The sequence below is a fragment of the Leptonychotes weddellii genome, chromosome 10 (assembly GCF_054177405.1).
Source record: "Leptonychotes weddellii isolate Sample4059 chromosome 10, ASM5417740v2, whole genome shotgun sequence".
NCBI lineage: Eukaryota > Metazoa > Chordata > Mammalia > Carnivora > Phocidae > Leptonychotes > Leptonychotes weddellii.
This window is the reverse complement of record NC_138378.1, coordinates 111,375,275-111,391,301: the sequence shown is the minus strand read 5'-3', so window position 1 is coordinate 111,391,301 and position 16,027 is coordinate 111,375,275. Positions and strand designations below refer to the sequence as shown.

Genomic DNA, 16,027 nt, shown 5'->3' with positions numbered 1-16,027 from the left:
AATATCCCACATAAATTAAAATGCTAGATGAATTTTAAAAAGAAAGCTGTGGAGTGGAAAGAGGGTAAACATTTGTCACTGAAAATAAAATTCCTAGTCATCTTCTTGGTGGTTGTTGGGGGGGGGGGTACAATGGCAGCGTTAGCCAATGAGATCTATTTAATTTTCAACACTCTGGCAAATACTAGCCTTAACTTAAAAGTAAGTTCTTTTGCTTTTCAAAGACAACAGATTAAAGCTTATCAATGTATTATCAAAAGAAATGCAGCAGCTAATTCTCCTAATAATTAGCATACGAAGAGTTAAGACACTTACTGATATGCTCAGAGTTTCATTCTTGTGGTCAAAATTCATCTTTCCACAATAAGCCCGCTGAGACAATAGGTTGTCAAAGTACAATTTGCATCGTAAAGTCAAACACCTTGGAATAAAGAAATGGGGCACATTAAAAAGGATATAAAAATATAAAAACTGTATATTCAGCATGATCTTTAAACCAGCATGTAAGACCAGAGAGAAATATGCCAAAATGTTAACACGGGTTGCCCATTTAATAGGTAGGATTTTAAGATTTTTCCCCCCATCTTTATATTTTGTGTCCCCACATTTTTACCACCTCATTTCCTTTTATAATAAACAAACATCATAGAATGAAAAATGATGCTATCCCACATTTGATATATTCTATTACATTACAACCCGTCCATATGAATATATCAATCAATTCAAGCAATTTATTATGAGGCATCACCCTAATACGGAAGACATAAATCCTGTCCTTGAGATTAAACTCTAGTAGTTTGTTAAGATAATAAATAAATGGCCTATTCATTTGCATATCTCCTCTCATGGAGACATTCAGGGTGAGGGCAATCTCTTAATCGTTCTATACCGATAATGCCTTACCCACAGCCTGGCACAATGCAAACTCCATCTATCACATGGCATTCCACTGTAAGGAGGACCTTTCCCTTCTTCCTCAGTTATTTATTTATTTATTCACTTTTCTATTGATCAGGATGGAGTCACAGATTCTTATTTTATTCACGGGGTTACCATCCATTCCTGCCTCACACAGGCCCAGGTTTGGCCAGTGGGAGCCTCTTCAGGCTGCCTCTTATGTCCTTTTATCATGACTCCCCGTTTCTTCCGAGCACTTCCTTACTTCCTGGCATAGCAAGAGGCCCAGCTGTACCTTCTCTGCCCAGCTCTGGAATCCAGCCATTTCTCCAAGAGGGGTAATGGTATTTGGAAAATAAGATCTAGATGAGAGAAGACTTTTTTCTTAACATCTTTGCTTCTTAATGGGCCTATGGTTCATTTCTTCAGAGTAACTATCATTTATTATTATCCCTCCTAATTCCCTTGCTAAAATACGTTAAATCTCCGCCCCAGGAAACACTGAGAGCTTGAGCTTTCTTTTGTGACACAGCAACCACAGCTAGCCGGTTTTCAGAATTTTCTGTTAACTTTTCTTTCTTTCACTATTGGTAAATATTCTTCAATTGCTTCCATACACGGGATGTCTTAAGAGAGACTGTCCTCATAAAATGGCAAGGTTCTCCAGTGTAAAGAGATAAACAATTTAAAAAATTTGATCATTCTTATTCTACTCCTAAGACTGGGTAAAAAAGACAAAATATGTCAGTGGCGAAGAAACATATCAAGGTAATAAACTGTAAGATGAGTACCTTTACAGAAAATATTTTGAATATAAATTTCCTGGTAAGAATATAAACACAAATCCTACTGCTTCTGAAAAAGATGTAGAAATAGGCATTGGATATAGTCTTTTTTTTTTTTTTTTAAGATTTTATTTATTTATTTGACAGAGAGAGACACAGTGAGAGAGGGAACACAAGCAGGGGGAGTGGGAGAGGGAGAAGCAGGCTTCCCGCAGAGCAGGGAGCCCGATGCGGGTCTTGATCCCAGTACCCTGGTATTGTGACCTGAGCCGAAGGCAGACACTTAACGCCTGAGCCACCCAGGCGCCCCGGCATTGGATATAGTCTTAGCCTGACACACCCAAAACACTGCACGGAATAAATGAAACAAGTTTTCAGACTGGACATCGGACAGTACAGGCAATTCCAGTCAAAATGATCCCTTAAAATACGGGAAACAAATGAATTGAGCCTTATAGATGTCACACATCACTATTTACAGAAAGAGTAAAGGGGAGTGGAAACCCAGCCTGAAGGTCTCCCTGTTACAGAAGACAGAGCTGGGCATCTGGGGAGGCCAAGCTGCTCCAGGTCTCAAAGCCTAGAGTGCAGCACAGAGGGGACTCCAGAGCACAGACAGAGGGCGCTGCAAGTCTCAAGCTGAGAACTCTCTCTGCCTGTGTGAAGCTGCAGCAACAAACATCCCAAAACCGCAGAAGCAATCCCCGCAGGTCACCTGGAGCCAGGAATAGTCCCAGTTCCCACAGGCAGAAGCCTTCTAACTCACAAGGTATCAGTGGAGTACCCCGAGGGCATTGCTGATCCTGGACCAGCTGCTCAGGTCCCACTTGATGAAACTTACAAGTAGCCTCAAAAGGATAAAAATAAATCCCACATAAGTGAAGTCCTATTAACATGCTTACAAAACTGAAGCACACATTTCAAAAACTAACCTACGGTTTAGTTAAGGAATATGACCAAACATGCAAAGCCTACTTTTCTTTATGGAATTAACTGAATTTCCTCATAAATACTAGATATATTTTTTTTAATTCTCTAGTCTTAGGATTATAGAGTTTCGGGTATGAATACAGGTAAAAAGCAGGTCATTGAGGGAATGCCAGTGGGGAAAACAGAGGTTAAGTGCAAAGACTAGGACAGCTTTGACTCCAAGTAGGTCAAGGACTATCCCTACCTATCAACTGACCTCTGGTTTATTTCTGTTGTTTGTGATTTTCACTGGGGTCAAACTATCCCTGAGAATATGAGTATTTCTGGGTACATATAATATCCAGTTTCTCTGATCTTGTGTTCATTCTTTCAACCAATATATATCAACTTTCTACTACATTTCAGGTACTGGAGACGCAGCAGTAAACAAATCAGCGTCTACATCCACGGAGCCACACCATTCTATTAGATCATAAACTGAGATACTACCTCAACAGGTCCCGTCAAAAACTTTTATCCCTTAAGAACATGCAATGTCCAAGAGTGCAAGAGGCTGTTTCAAAGCCAGTGAGCTCCCATTGAAAGGACCTATGTAAGCAGAGATTGAACAGCCATCTCTGAGTTACCTAGTAAAGGGTATCTAATGGAGTAGAAAAACTGGATAAGCTTGCTTTAAAACTCCCTTCCAATCCAGAATTCTCTGATTAAATGACAGGACCCTAAATACCACCCAATTAAGGAAAGCAGTTTCTTCTTTAACTGAATCATGTGAAGTTCTTTCAATTTAATATTCTTATTTATAAGGGATAATGTGAAAACAAAATATGAAAATGTGAGATATGTGGTAATATTTTTAAATGCACTTACCTTCTAAATTGTTGATATGTTTTGTATCTGTGAGTCATTATTTCTTCCAGCAATTTAATAAACCTTTTTAAAGTCCTTACTTTATTATCCAGATCAAGATAGGTTTCTCTTGCTTCTTGATACTGCCTGTTTTATGAACAAAATATTAAGTTAGTAAGTGTCATTCAAAGAAACATAAAGAAAAGTAAAATCTCAAATATATTTTTTGGGGAAGAAGGGAGAATGCAGGGAGTGCCAAGGGGCCCAGAAATAGCAGGTGTCCTGTTTCTAGGCAAACTATACTCCCAGAATGAGCACGTGCTGCCCCAAAGGGGAAGAGCTGTACGCAGGGCTGGGCAGGAGAAAAGTCTAGGCCCTGGAGAAGGCAGAGGAAGTACATGAGGAAAGTGCCCAGGCGCGGGGGGGGGGGAAGATCTTAGAAATGCCAGCAAATATACACCTTCTACAAGTGAAGGGATCACATTGGAAGGCAAGAAATGTTTTCCTTAGTGACAGAGGCCAGTGCAAGAACAGAGGAACACAGGGTGAGCATTAGGATCTGCCAACCCCAGCCTGAACAAGACAAGGTCAAAGAGGCAGAGAAGGCCGGGTCCCGCAGAAGTGTTATTACAGAGGGCAACAGCTCACTGGTAGAACAGAGGAGAGAAGGTTCTTGACCGAGTGTGAAAGGCAAGCTTGGCCAAGGCTCCACAGCTCCCCACCCCAAGCTTATTCAAATGCCCAGTCCAGGAAAATCCACGTAAAAAATGAATAACACAAAAGGTACAAGTAGTCTCCACATACAGATATTAATGGAAATAGGCTTGGGAAAGAGCAGCACGACACCCCCTAGAGACAAAGAAAACTCATCAGAACAACGTGGTTACAAACCCGATGAAAACTGTAATTGAAAAACCATGAATTAAGACAGAACATGACAGGGGCGCCTGGGTGGCTCAGTTGGTTAAGCGACTGCCTTCGGCTCAGGTCATGATCCTGGAGTCCCTGGATCGAGTCCCGCATCGGGCTCCCTGCTCGGCAGGGAGCCTGCTTCTGCCTCTGACCCTCCCCCCTCTCATGTGCTCTCTCTCTCTCTCATTCTCGCTCTCTCAAATAAATAAATAAATCTTTAAAAAAAAAAAAAAAAAGACAGAACATGACATAGTGCTACCAGGGAAGAGACACCTCAAAACAGAAATAAAAGAACTGAAAGAATAGATAAATCAAAGAACTCAGAGAACAGATAGGTAAACAACAGAAGGTGATAACCAGGTAAGAGGAGGCGGCGAGTAGGAACCTGCAGAACCCAAGCGGGGGCGGGGGGGGGGTTTGGACCAAAAAGAACAAAGATATGAAGACAGAGTGAGGCGATGATGCACAAAGGAAAAGAGACAACGCAGAAAACACTGACAGACAGAGAGATCAGAAATGAGAAAAGCAAAAACATGGGGAGAAAGATAACACGGTAGACAAAATAACTAGAAGACAAAGGACATACTACATGTGTGCAACAAAGGCCTACACAAAACCAACTAAACAACAGCACAGCAAATATGTAAAAGTAAAACACAAACAAGAAATTTTAAGAAATAAGATAAATTTACAGATTAAAAAAACACAGTGTACACCAAGGAAGAAAGATCACAGAATCTGACATTCTGGACACATTACAGCACTCATCATAGAACAGATGGTCAAGAGAAAAAGAATGTTCTATCAGGTGGAACTACCCCTTCAAATTCAAAAGCTACAGACAAACAGTTCTGAACATGCAAAAACAAGACACATTACTTCACATGGCCATTCTTAAGGACGCAATTAATTATAAGACAAAATTTCAAAAGGCTACGTAGCCCTTTGGACAAAGATAAAATACTCTCTTCACACCAAAAATACAGAAAAATGAAGACGTACATAAAAAGTTCACAGAAAAAGATAAATGAATGGTCTTAAGGCATGAAAAGATGTTCAGACTCAGTATAAGTGAAATGGAAACTAAAATTACATTGAGCTATATTCTTTTCTTTCTTTAAGGAAATCTACCCATTGGCAAAAAAAAAAAAATCTAAGGTTATCACACTGTTTAGGCTGAGGGGAACAAGCCCTCAGACACACTGTCCTCGGGAGTGTGAACAAGCACAGTCCCTAGAAGGGAGTCTTCCAAAATGGAGTCAATCCTATTAAAACACCCCGACTATACAATAAGACATATGTACAAAACTATTTACTCTGACCACCATTTATAACAGCAAGGGATTAGATTAGAATTCGACTATCCATTAGTAGATGATTCAATACCACATAATTATAAAAAGCAATGAGAAAATGCCTGTATATTGATATAAAAAGATCTCTACAATATATCATTAAACCAAAGAAAGCAATCTGTACAACAGTTTACTTACTGTGTTCTCTCTTGTATCTGGCAAAAATAAGAATAACATGCTCACATTACCTTGCATTTACATAAACAATGAAAGCTAATTATCTAATTATCTAATTTAATTAGATAAAAAGAGAGAAAAGTGGTAGAGATGAGACTGGAGAGAAGTAGACACCTTTCATGGGGTGCCCCTTTACACTGAATTGAAAACATGGGAGGTAAGGCCCTCTCGGGTCCTCACTTCCAAGATGACCAAGAAAAGAAGGAATAATCCTGGACGTGCCACAAAGAGCCCCTCCGCTGCACCAGCTGCGCCCATTGCACAACCTGGGACAAGGCCATTAAGAAGTAGGTTATTCATTCGGGACAGGGTAAAGGCCGCCGGGTCAGGGACATTGCCAAAGCGAGTGTCTTTGACGGCTGTGTGCGAGCCTACAGGGCTATGCAAGCCATGCTATTCACAGCAGGGCAGTCGGGCACTGCTCTCGGGAGGTACCACAGGACCCAACACCCCCGCCCCGATGTGGGCCCGTGGGCGCTGCCCCTTGACCTCCAGTAAGGCCGGTGGAAGGAGCCAAGTACCTAAGGACTGAAGAAAAACTGGTCTCTGGAAAAAAATAAACTGGAGATTATACTTTATTTTTGTGTGTGTGTGTTTACCTTTTAAACAAATTTTTCTTTTATTTAAATTCAATTAACATATAATGTATTATTAGTTTCAGAGGTAGAGGTCAATGACTCATCAGTCTTATGTAACACCCAGTGCTCATCACATCACCTGCCCTCCTTAATGCCCATCCCCCAGCAACCCTCAGTTTGTTTCCTATGATTAATAGTCTCTTATGGTTTGTGGAGATTATACTTTAAAAACAAAACAAAACATGTGGGGTATTATCTATTTTAAAGAAAAACTACTCTTACTTTGTTTGTGTTTCTTCCCATTGTTTTCCACCATTTTTGAAAACAGAATTGAGATCATTCCTGTTCCTGAACTTTGTATTATGAAAAGCTCTTCATAAAGTATAACAGATGTAATTTTTTACTATAATTCAACCAGCATCCTATAGCTGTACACAATTTCTAATTTTCCAGCTTTATAAGTAATGCTACAATAAACATACCTGGGCACAGAGTGCTTTTCTCATTTTGGATTATAATAACGAAATTTCTTGGCCAAATTGAAATTTTTGAAGGCGTCTGACATAAACTGCCTTAACGCTTTTCAGAAAAACTTTAATAATAATCACATCTAACATTTTATGTATCCTACATCCTGTTTGTTATGGAATGACTCATTTAATCCGCATAAGCACCCTGCAACTACAGGTATCCCTATCTTACAGATGAGAAAATTCAGGTTCAGAGAGATTAGGTCACTGGCAAAAGTCCCATAACTGGAAGTAAAACCGCAATTCAAACCAAGGTTGTCTTGCTTGAGAAACTGTGCTTTCACTATGCTAGAGCTTCCGTTCTTACCACTAATATAAAAATAGCCATTTCACTGAAATCTCACTGACATGAGACTGACATTTTTTTTCAGCTTGACATACATGAAAATGGCTTCTAATGGTTCTGATTTGCATTTCTTTTAATTGCTTGTGAAGCTGAACATTTTTTCTTTATGAATCTTATAGGTATAAAAATGGCATTTCTGTTAAAATATCACTCCATGAGTTTTGTTATGATTCAGAAGAAAAAACATTAATTATTTTTCTTAAAGATTTATTTTATTTGAGAGAGAGAGAGAGAATGTGTGTGAGTGGGGGGAGGGGCGGAGGGAGAGGGAGAGAAAGAATCCCAAGCTGACTCCCCACTGAGCGCAGAGTCCCATGTGGGGCTCGATCCCATAACCCATGAGATCATGACCTGAACTGAAATCGTAAGTTGGACACTTAACTGACTGGGCCACCCAGGTGCCCCCCATTATTATTTATTATTAAGAACACACATATGGAAAATGAGCTTGGCTGTAACTATATGCCATAGCAATACTCAAACCAAATTTATGATTTATATATAAACATTTATTTTTTATGTCTTTGTAATATATATGAATAATAAAGTAGAAAAGCTACCAACCACTTACCTCATTATTTCCTCTCGATCTCCATGACTAGCATGTTCTGCTTGTATCTTTTGTCTTAATCTATTAATTTCTTTGTCCAGAATTGATGCAGATTTTTTTACTTCTATCCGTTCTGGGCAGATTTGTCTTGCTTGTGACATTTTCTCCTAAGGTTATAGATGTTTAGTATCTTTAAAACTCGTCTTTGACATAGTAATTCATTGTACTACTTGTGCCGACAAATGCAAAGTAAAATTCTGAACTTAGGATCAGAATTTTAGATGTTTTTTAATTATTTTTACGATCAATGTTATTTCTTTAAGCTTTATATTGAGAAGAGAGTCTAGACTCTATAAATATTCAAGAGAAAATTGCATTACTATGCACAACTTTAATAATTTGTAAGCTCTCCTTATCTTCCTAGTGAAACAAATTTCCAGTGGCAGTTATGAAAAGTGTGGCACTTTTCAGTCAGCTTTCTGTGTTTTAGGGATGGCCTCTGAACACCAAATAGTACTGAAAACACAAACAAAAAGATCCTCATATTCATAAAATATTAAAAAACTCAAAGCACCTTTACACATAGTACTTATTTTACCCAGGCTACTCGGAGGAAGGGGTGCCTTTTCCTGACATAAAGCTGCTATCCACTTGCCAAGCTGGGCATTTAAGGAGCTAAGTGGCTGAGAGTGTCACTTTCTAGATCTCGCAGGGGCATGAGATTAGACCTGCTGTCTGAGCTAGAGCCTTCTCCGTGGTGGGTGGCCTCGCGGATTCACTGAAACAGCAGTCCCTCTACACGAGACGGACCGTCCCCAGACCATGTGTCTGTATTTGGAAGGGTGACGTTAAGGAAAACACTTTAACAGCCCTGACTAAGGCGGTAAACAAAACATAAAAGAGAAATGTTGGATAACCTCTAGTTCTTTTTCTTTCATATTGAGTTCTCGTTTCTTTTTATTTAAAGTATCCAAGTGTTCTTTCTGCTTTTCCTCGTAATGCCGCTTCCCTCGTTTTTGGTTATCCACTTCAGAATCAGCAAGGTTTAATTCATCCTGTTTGAAGAAAGCCAAAATAATCTTTAAAGAAAAGATTGTTTAAAAAAAATTACCAGCATAGGTACAAAACGAACTGATAACTCAACAAAGTGGACAGGGTAATGTTGCTTCCAGAGGCAAGCGTTGAGCTCATATCCAGGCGTATGAATGGAAGTGAGAGGTTTCCACAAATTAAGAAGTCACAGTATTATATTCAAATCCTAACATGAAGTCTCCATATATTATGGTCCTTTCAACTTTACTTTGGTAAACAAGAGAGTTTTGTGGAAAGTCACAGAGTTTTAAGCCTGAAAAGACTTAAAAAAACAATGCAAGTGCTGGATATTTACAGAGGTGATCTGGTTTTTTAAAAAGGTGAGTCAGCGTGGAAGAGAAAAGGATGCAAAGATATTTGTCACTGACTTATTTAGTCATCATTCTGGAAATAAAACCTCACAATTTTAGCATTTTTAAGATCATCTTAAGAATAAATAGTAGTGGACTATGATAAGGTAAAGATGTATATTATAATGCACAATAACCACTGGAAAAAGAAGAGTAATGGCTTAAAAACTAGCAGAAGCGATTAAAAAAATGAACACTAAAAATTACTAGGCTAATCCCAAAAGAAAAAGAGAGGAAACAGGAACAAGAACAATTAAAACACATATAGCTAACCATTTTTTTTTTTTTAAGATTAAATGCTTTTTTTTTTTAAGGATTTTATTTATTTATTTGACAGAGAGACACAGCGAGAGAGGGAACACAAGCAGGGGGAGTGGGAGAGGGAGAAGCAGGCTTCCGGCTGAGCAGGGAGTCCGATGCGGGGCTCGATCCCAGGATTTTGGGATCATGACCTGAGCTGAAGGCAGATGCTCAACGACTGAGCCACCCAGGTGCCCTAAATGCTTTCTTTTTAAGACCAAGTACAAGGCAAGGATCTAGTCCCATTCTACTCAACACTGTATTGCAGGCCCAGGCTAATTCAATGAAAATGTAAAAAGGAAATAAAAAGCATAGTTATCGGAAAGGAAGAGTAAAACCACATTTAAAAAAAAAGAGATGACTGGAGCGCCTGGGTGGCTCAGTCAGTTGAGCGTCCAACTCTTGGTTTCGGCTCAAATCATGATGTCAGGGTCGTGGGACTGAGCCCTGAGTTTGGTTCCATGCTGAGTGTGGAGCCTGCTTGGGATTCTCTCTCCCACTCTCTCTGCCCTATCCACCCCCCAAATACATAAATAAATAAAATCTTAAAAAAAAAAAAGAGATGACTGTATGAAGAAATTTTAAAGGAAAAGCTTTTAAATTAATAAGTTTAGAAAAGTCACTGGATACAATGCCAAAACAAAAGTCAGTAATATTTCTACATGCTAGGAATAATTTAAAAATTAATTAAAATCTTTAACATTCACTATAGCATCAAAAACATCAAACATATACCCGGAATACATAACGAACTCTTAAACTCAACAAGAAAGACACATAAACTCAAGTGAAAAAAGGGCAAAGATTTGATCAGACATTTCTCCAAAGAAGATATGCACATGAGCAATACGAACATGATAATTTGCTCAACAGTATTAGACATAAGGAAAATGCAAATCAAAACTACAACAAGAACATTTCATTCTTTGGGGCACTTGGGTGGCTCAGTTAAGCATCTGCCTTCAGCTCAGGTCATGATCCCACGGTCCTGGGATTGAGCCCCACATCAGGCTCCCTGCTCAGTGAGGAGTCTGCTTCTCCCTCTCCCCATCTCTCTCTCAAATAAATAAAATCTTAAAAAAAAAAAAAAAAAATTTCACACCTAACAATATGGTTAAAATAGAAAAGGCACACAGTAACAAGTGCTGGTTCCCAAGGATGTGGAGAAACTGGGACACTCAAACGTTGTTGGTGGGAATGTAAAGTGGTGCACTTTTGAAAATAGTTTCAAAGTTTCTCAAAACATAGAATAAGCATGTAGCTCAACAATTCTACTCCTAGGTATTTATCCAAAAGAAAGAAAAACATGTACATGAATGTTCACAGCAGTAGTACCCAAAGTACCATCAACTGATGAATGGATCAATAAATTGTGATATACAATGGCATATTACTAGGCAATACAAAGTTACAAATTACTGGTACATGTTAGAACAGGGATGAACACTGAAAACATTATACTAAGTGAAAGAGTTCAGTCACAAAAGACCACATATTATATGATTTCACCGACATGAAATGTCTAGAATAGGCAAATCTATAGATAGTGGTTGACAAGTGTGTATTCTGTACACAGAATACAAGTCCTGAATATATTTTGTTAGATGTACATAGAAACATTTCTTTTGAGGAACTGTGAAAGGTGTTGTAGTTTTAATTTCATCATCCATGTGTTCATTGCTAGTGTATAAATACACAATTGATTTTCATTATGTGTATCTTGTTTTCTGTGACTTTGCTGAACTTATTTATTAGTTCTAGGAGTTTTCTTGTAGACTCCTTGAGCTTTTTTTCTAAGTAGACAATCCTGGCACGTCAAATAGAGTTTTATTTCTTCCTTTACAATCTGTATATCTATTATTTCATTTCTTTGCCATATTGCACTGGCTAGAACGTCCAATGCTAACTACACTGAGTAAATGTAGTGAGATAAACATTTTTACCTTCTTCATGCTAACTAGGTTGTTTCTGGTCTTTAATGTGTTGAAGAAATTCTTCATTTCTATTTTTCTGAGGCTTTTTTTATTATTATTATTTTATTTATTTATTTGACAGAGAGAGAGAGAGAGACAGTGAGAGAGGGAACATAAGCAGGGGGAGTGGGAGAGGGTGAAGCAGGCTTCCCAGTGAGCAGGGAGACTGATACAGGGCTCGATCCCAGGACATTGGGATCATGACCTGAGCTAAAGGCAGATGCTTAGCGAGCGACTGAGCTACCCAGGTGCCCCCTTCTGAGGCTTTATAAAAAGTCACGAGTGGGTGAATATTATCAAATATTTGTTCTGCACTAACTGATGTCTGATTTCTCTTCTTCAGCCTATTTATACAGTGTAAATAGTCTTGCATCTCCAGAATAAGTAAACCTCATGTGGTCACTGCGAATAATATATAAAAAGGATACATATTTTATATACTGTTTTTCTATTGTTCAGTGCCATAAATTTCCCTCTCAGCACTGCTTTAGCTCCATTCCATAAATTTTGATAAATCATCTTCATTTTCATTTGGCTCAAATATTTAAAAATTTCTCTCAATACTTTCTCTTTGGGCCCTGGGTTATTTAGAAGGATGTTAAGTTTCACATATTTGGAAATTATCTTTCTATTAAAAGATCTTTAATTGAAGATCTTTAAAAGATCTCTAGTATGAATGCATTATGATTAGGAAACACACTGTATAATTTCAATACTTTTAAATTGTCGGGTTTTTTTAACGGTCCCGGAGGTGCTCTATCTTGGTGTATATGCCACAGGCCCTCGAAAATGAGGTGTATTCTGCTGGTGTTGGTAGTATTCTCTAAGTATTGATTAGATACTGTAGGTTGAGGTGCTGTTCAGTTTTCGAAATCCTTACTGATCTTCTGTTCTATCAGTTATTGAGGGAGTTCTGTCATATTTTGCAGGTTGTACGTTTGGTGCAGCTGTGCTGTTCTGGTGCACACACTTAGGATTGCTGTGTATTACTGGTGGATTAACCCTTTTGTCATTATATAATGTCCTTCTCTGCCTCTGGTAATTTTATTTTGAAGTGTACCTTAGCAGATTTTAATATAGGTACCCCTGCTTTCATTTAATTATCATTTGCAAGATACATAAACTTCCATTTATTTATTTTCAACCTGTCCATAGGTTACATTTGAATTGATCTTCTTGTAGATAGCATATATACTGGTCATGTTTTTAACCTAATCTGCCTATATCTGTCTTTTTTAAGATTTTATTTATTCATTCATTCATTCACTCATTCATTCAAGAGCTAGAAAGAGAGAGGCCTGCAAGTGGGGGGAGGGGCAGAGGGAAACGGAGAGACAGAGAATCACAAGCAGACTCTGCGCTGAGCATGGGAGCCTGATGCTTGATCTCATGACCCTAAGATCATGACCTGAGCCAAAACCAAGAGTCAGATGTTTAACTGACTGAGCCACCTGGATGCCCTGTACCTATATCTGTCTTTCAATTATTTATTTAGACCACTTACATTCAATGTAATCATATAACTAGGGCTTAAATCTGTCATTTCATTGTTTTGTCTTTTTTTTTTTTTAAGATTTTATTTATTTGACAGACAGACAACGAGAGCAGGAACACAAGCAGGGGGAGTGGGAGAGGGAGAAGCAGGCTTCCCACGGAGCAGGGAGCCTGATGTGGGGCTCGATCCCAGGACCCTGGGACCATAACCTGAGCCAAAGACAGACGCTTAGTGACTGAGCCACCCAGGCGCCCTGTTTTGTCTTTTTATCTATCTTCTTTTTCCGGCTTCATGTGGGTTACTTGAACATTTTCTTAGAATTCCATTATGATTTGTCTATATATAGTACTTTTGAGTATATCTTTTTGAAGAGCTTTTTTCAGTGGTTGCTCCAGGTATTATATTTGTATTATATATATTCAACAACAGAGTCTACTGTCATAATTTTTACCAGCTTGATTATAAATATACAAATCATACCTCCCATTCTAGTCCTTTATGCTTATTTTTTAATATAATTGTCTTAAATATTTCCTCTACATATTTTAGAACCATCTCAGACATTATTAAAATTTTATTTGCTTTTAAACATAATTTTAAAAACTCAAGAAGAAAAGGAAAAGTCTACTGCATTTACGTATATGTTTAACTTGTTTTTCTTCCTTCCTGATGTTCCAAAATTCCTCCTTTTATTGTTTTCTATTTTGAGAAATTTTAGCCATTCTGTTAGAACAAGTCTGCTGGCGATAAGTTCTCCAAGTTTTCCTTCATCTGAAAATGTTTCAATTTTTCCTTTACTGCTGATAGATATTTATGCTAGAATTAGATTATGGGTTGGCTGGTCTTTTCTTTCAGCAATTGAAAAATGTGCTACTTCCATATGGTTTTTATGGTTTCTGATGAGAAACTGGTTATCATTCAAATAGTTGTTTTTGTTTTTGTTTCCCATAGAGGTAAGGCTTCTCTCTTGGTGCTTTTAAGACTTTGTCTTTAGCTTTCAGAAGTTTGACTACGATGTGTTTTATTGTGAATTATTTTGGGTTTATCCCATTTGGGGTTCACTCACTTTTTTAATCTGTAAGTTCAGACTTTTTGCCAAATTTGAAAAGGATGCAGCTATTATTTCTTGGAGTACGTTTTTAGCCCTGTCCTCTTTCTCCTCTCTTTTGGGGACTCCAATGATACAAATGTCAGATCTTTGGGTATACAGTCTCCCAGGTCCTTAAAGTGTTACTCATTTTTTCAGACTTTTTTCTTTTCTTTTGCTTGGTTTAGTCTATTTTCTGTTGTTCAGATTTATAAGGGACAATAGTAAGAAAAATTATGGAACAACTACATGTTCAATACATGTGATAAACTTCAAGGAGACAATAAAATCCCTAAGTAGAAAACTTAAATAGCTCCGTATCAACTAAAGAAATCGAATTCATAAAGAAACTACAGGCCACAAAGAAAATTACAGGCCAAGAAAGCTTTGCTGGTAAATTCTATATATAAAAAAGAAATAATTCCAAATATGCAAAAACTTTCAGAAAAGGGAAGGGAAACACCTCCAAACTTATTTTATAAGGCCAATATAGCAAAAAAAAAAAATCAAAAACATCACAAGAGAATCAAAGAGTAATGAATAAACAAGGGCCAAAAATCTTCAAGAGGAAGATTGGAATGGAATGTTAGCCACAAAAAAGAAAGAAATCCTGCCATTTGCAACAACATGGATGGAACTAGAGAGTATTATGTTAAATGAAATAAGTCAGAGAAAGACAAATACTATATGATTTCACTCATATGTGGAGTTTAAGAAAAAAAACAAACGAACTAAGGGGAAAAAAAGAGAGAGAGGCAAATCAAGAAACAGACTCTAGAGAACAAACTGATGGTGACCAGAAAGGAGGTGGTGGGGGGATGGGTGAAATAGGTGATGGGGATGAAGGAGGGCACTTGTGATGAGCAAAGGGTGTTGTATGAAGTGTTGAATCACTATATTGTACACCTGAAACTAATCTTGCACTGTATGTTAACTAACTGGAATTCAAATAAAAACTTAAAAAAAAAAATCTTCACTAAAATTTTGATGGATTTCAGAACCACCAAAAGAAGGTTTAGCCTGGCAGTTTGTTCATTTAGTCTTATATACAAAGACTTGTACACTAATGCTCAAGGCAGCTTTATTTGTAATAGCCCCCAAACTGGAAGCCCGTATGTCCCTCAGTAGGTAAATGAATAAACAAACTGTGATATAGCAAATACAATGGAATAGTACTCAGCAATAAAAAGGAATGAATTACTGATTCAAGTAAAAATAAGGATGAATATCATAATCAAAAAGAACAACTTTTATTCCATTCACTTTCAAAATATAGTGTAGACATACGTGCTAGACCATGTGTTATGTTCTGAAAAAGGTCAAACCAAAAAACAGTAAGAGTACAAAATGTGTGATTCCATTATACATAATTCTAGAAAGTGTGTAGACTATAGTAATAGCAAGCAGATTGGTAATTAGAGACAAGGAGAGGGGGTGAGGAGAGAGAGATTATAAAGGGACATGGGGAAACTTTTGAGTGTGAAGGACACGTTCCATTCTCTAATTGTGTGGTTTCATAGGTTATACATGTCAATACTTATCAAACTGTACACTTCCATGTGTATTCAATGTACATCAGTTATATCTCAATAAAACTTTTTAAAAGTCTCCTTATTTGGGACGCCTGGGTGGCTCAGTTGGTTAAGCGTATGCCTGTGGCTCAGGTCATGATCTCAGGGTCCTGGGATCGAGTCCCATATCAGGCCTCTTCCTCTCCTGCTCCCCCTGCTTGTGCTTCCTCTTTCTCCCTCTATTTCTCTGTCAAATAAATAAATATAAAAAAAATCTTAAAAAAAAAAAAGTCTCCTGATTTAAGGACCA

At 37.8% G+C, this 16,027-nt stretch overlaps 1 protein-coding gene across 4 annotated transcripts in view; it reads right to left on the bottom strand.

The window, feature by feature from the left end:
* SMC6 (structural maintenance of chromosomes 6) overlaps positions 1-16,027 on the bottom strand; it is a 94,748-nt gene that overhangs the window by 7,612 nt on the left and 71,109 nt on the right. For all 4 annotated transcript variants that reach the window (XM_081797158.1, XM_081797160.1, XM_081797156.1 and 1 more), the window contains exons 21-24: positions 8,827-8,964; positions 7,931-8,076; positions 3,483-3,608; positions 316-421 (exon numbers count right to left, since the gene is read on the bottom strand). In XM_081797158.1, coding sequence (XP_081653284.1) covers positions 316-421; positions 3,483-3,608; positions 7,931-8,076; positions 8,827-8,964 — 516 coding nt within the window. The remainder of the gene's footprint in view (positions 1-315; positions 422-3,482; positions 3,609-7,930; positions 8,077-8,826; positions 8,965-16,027) is intronic.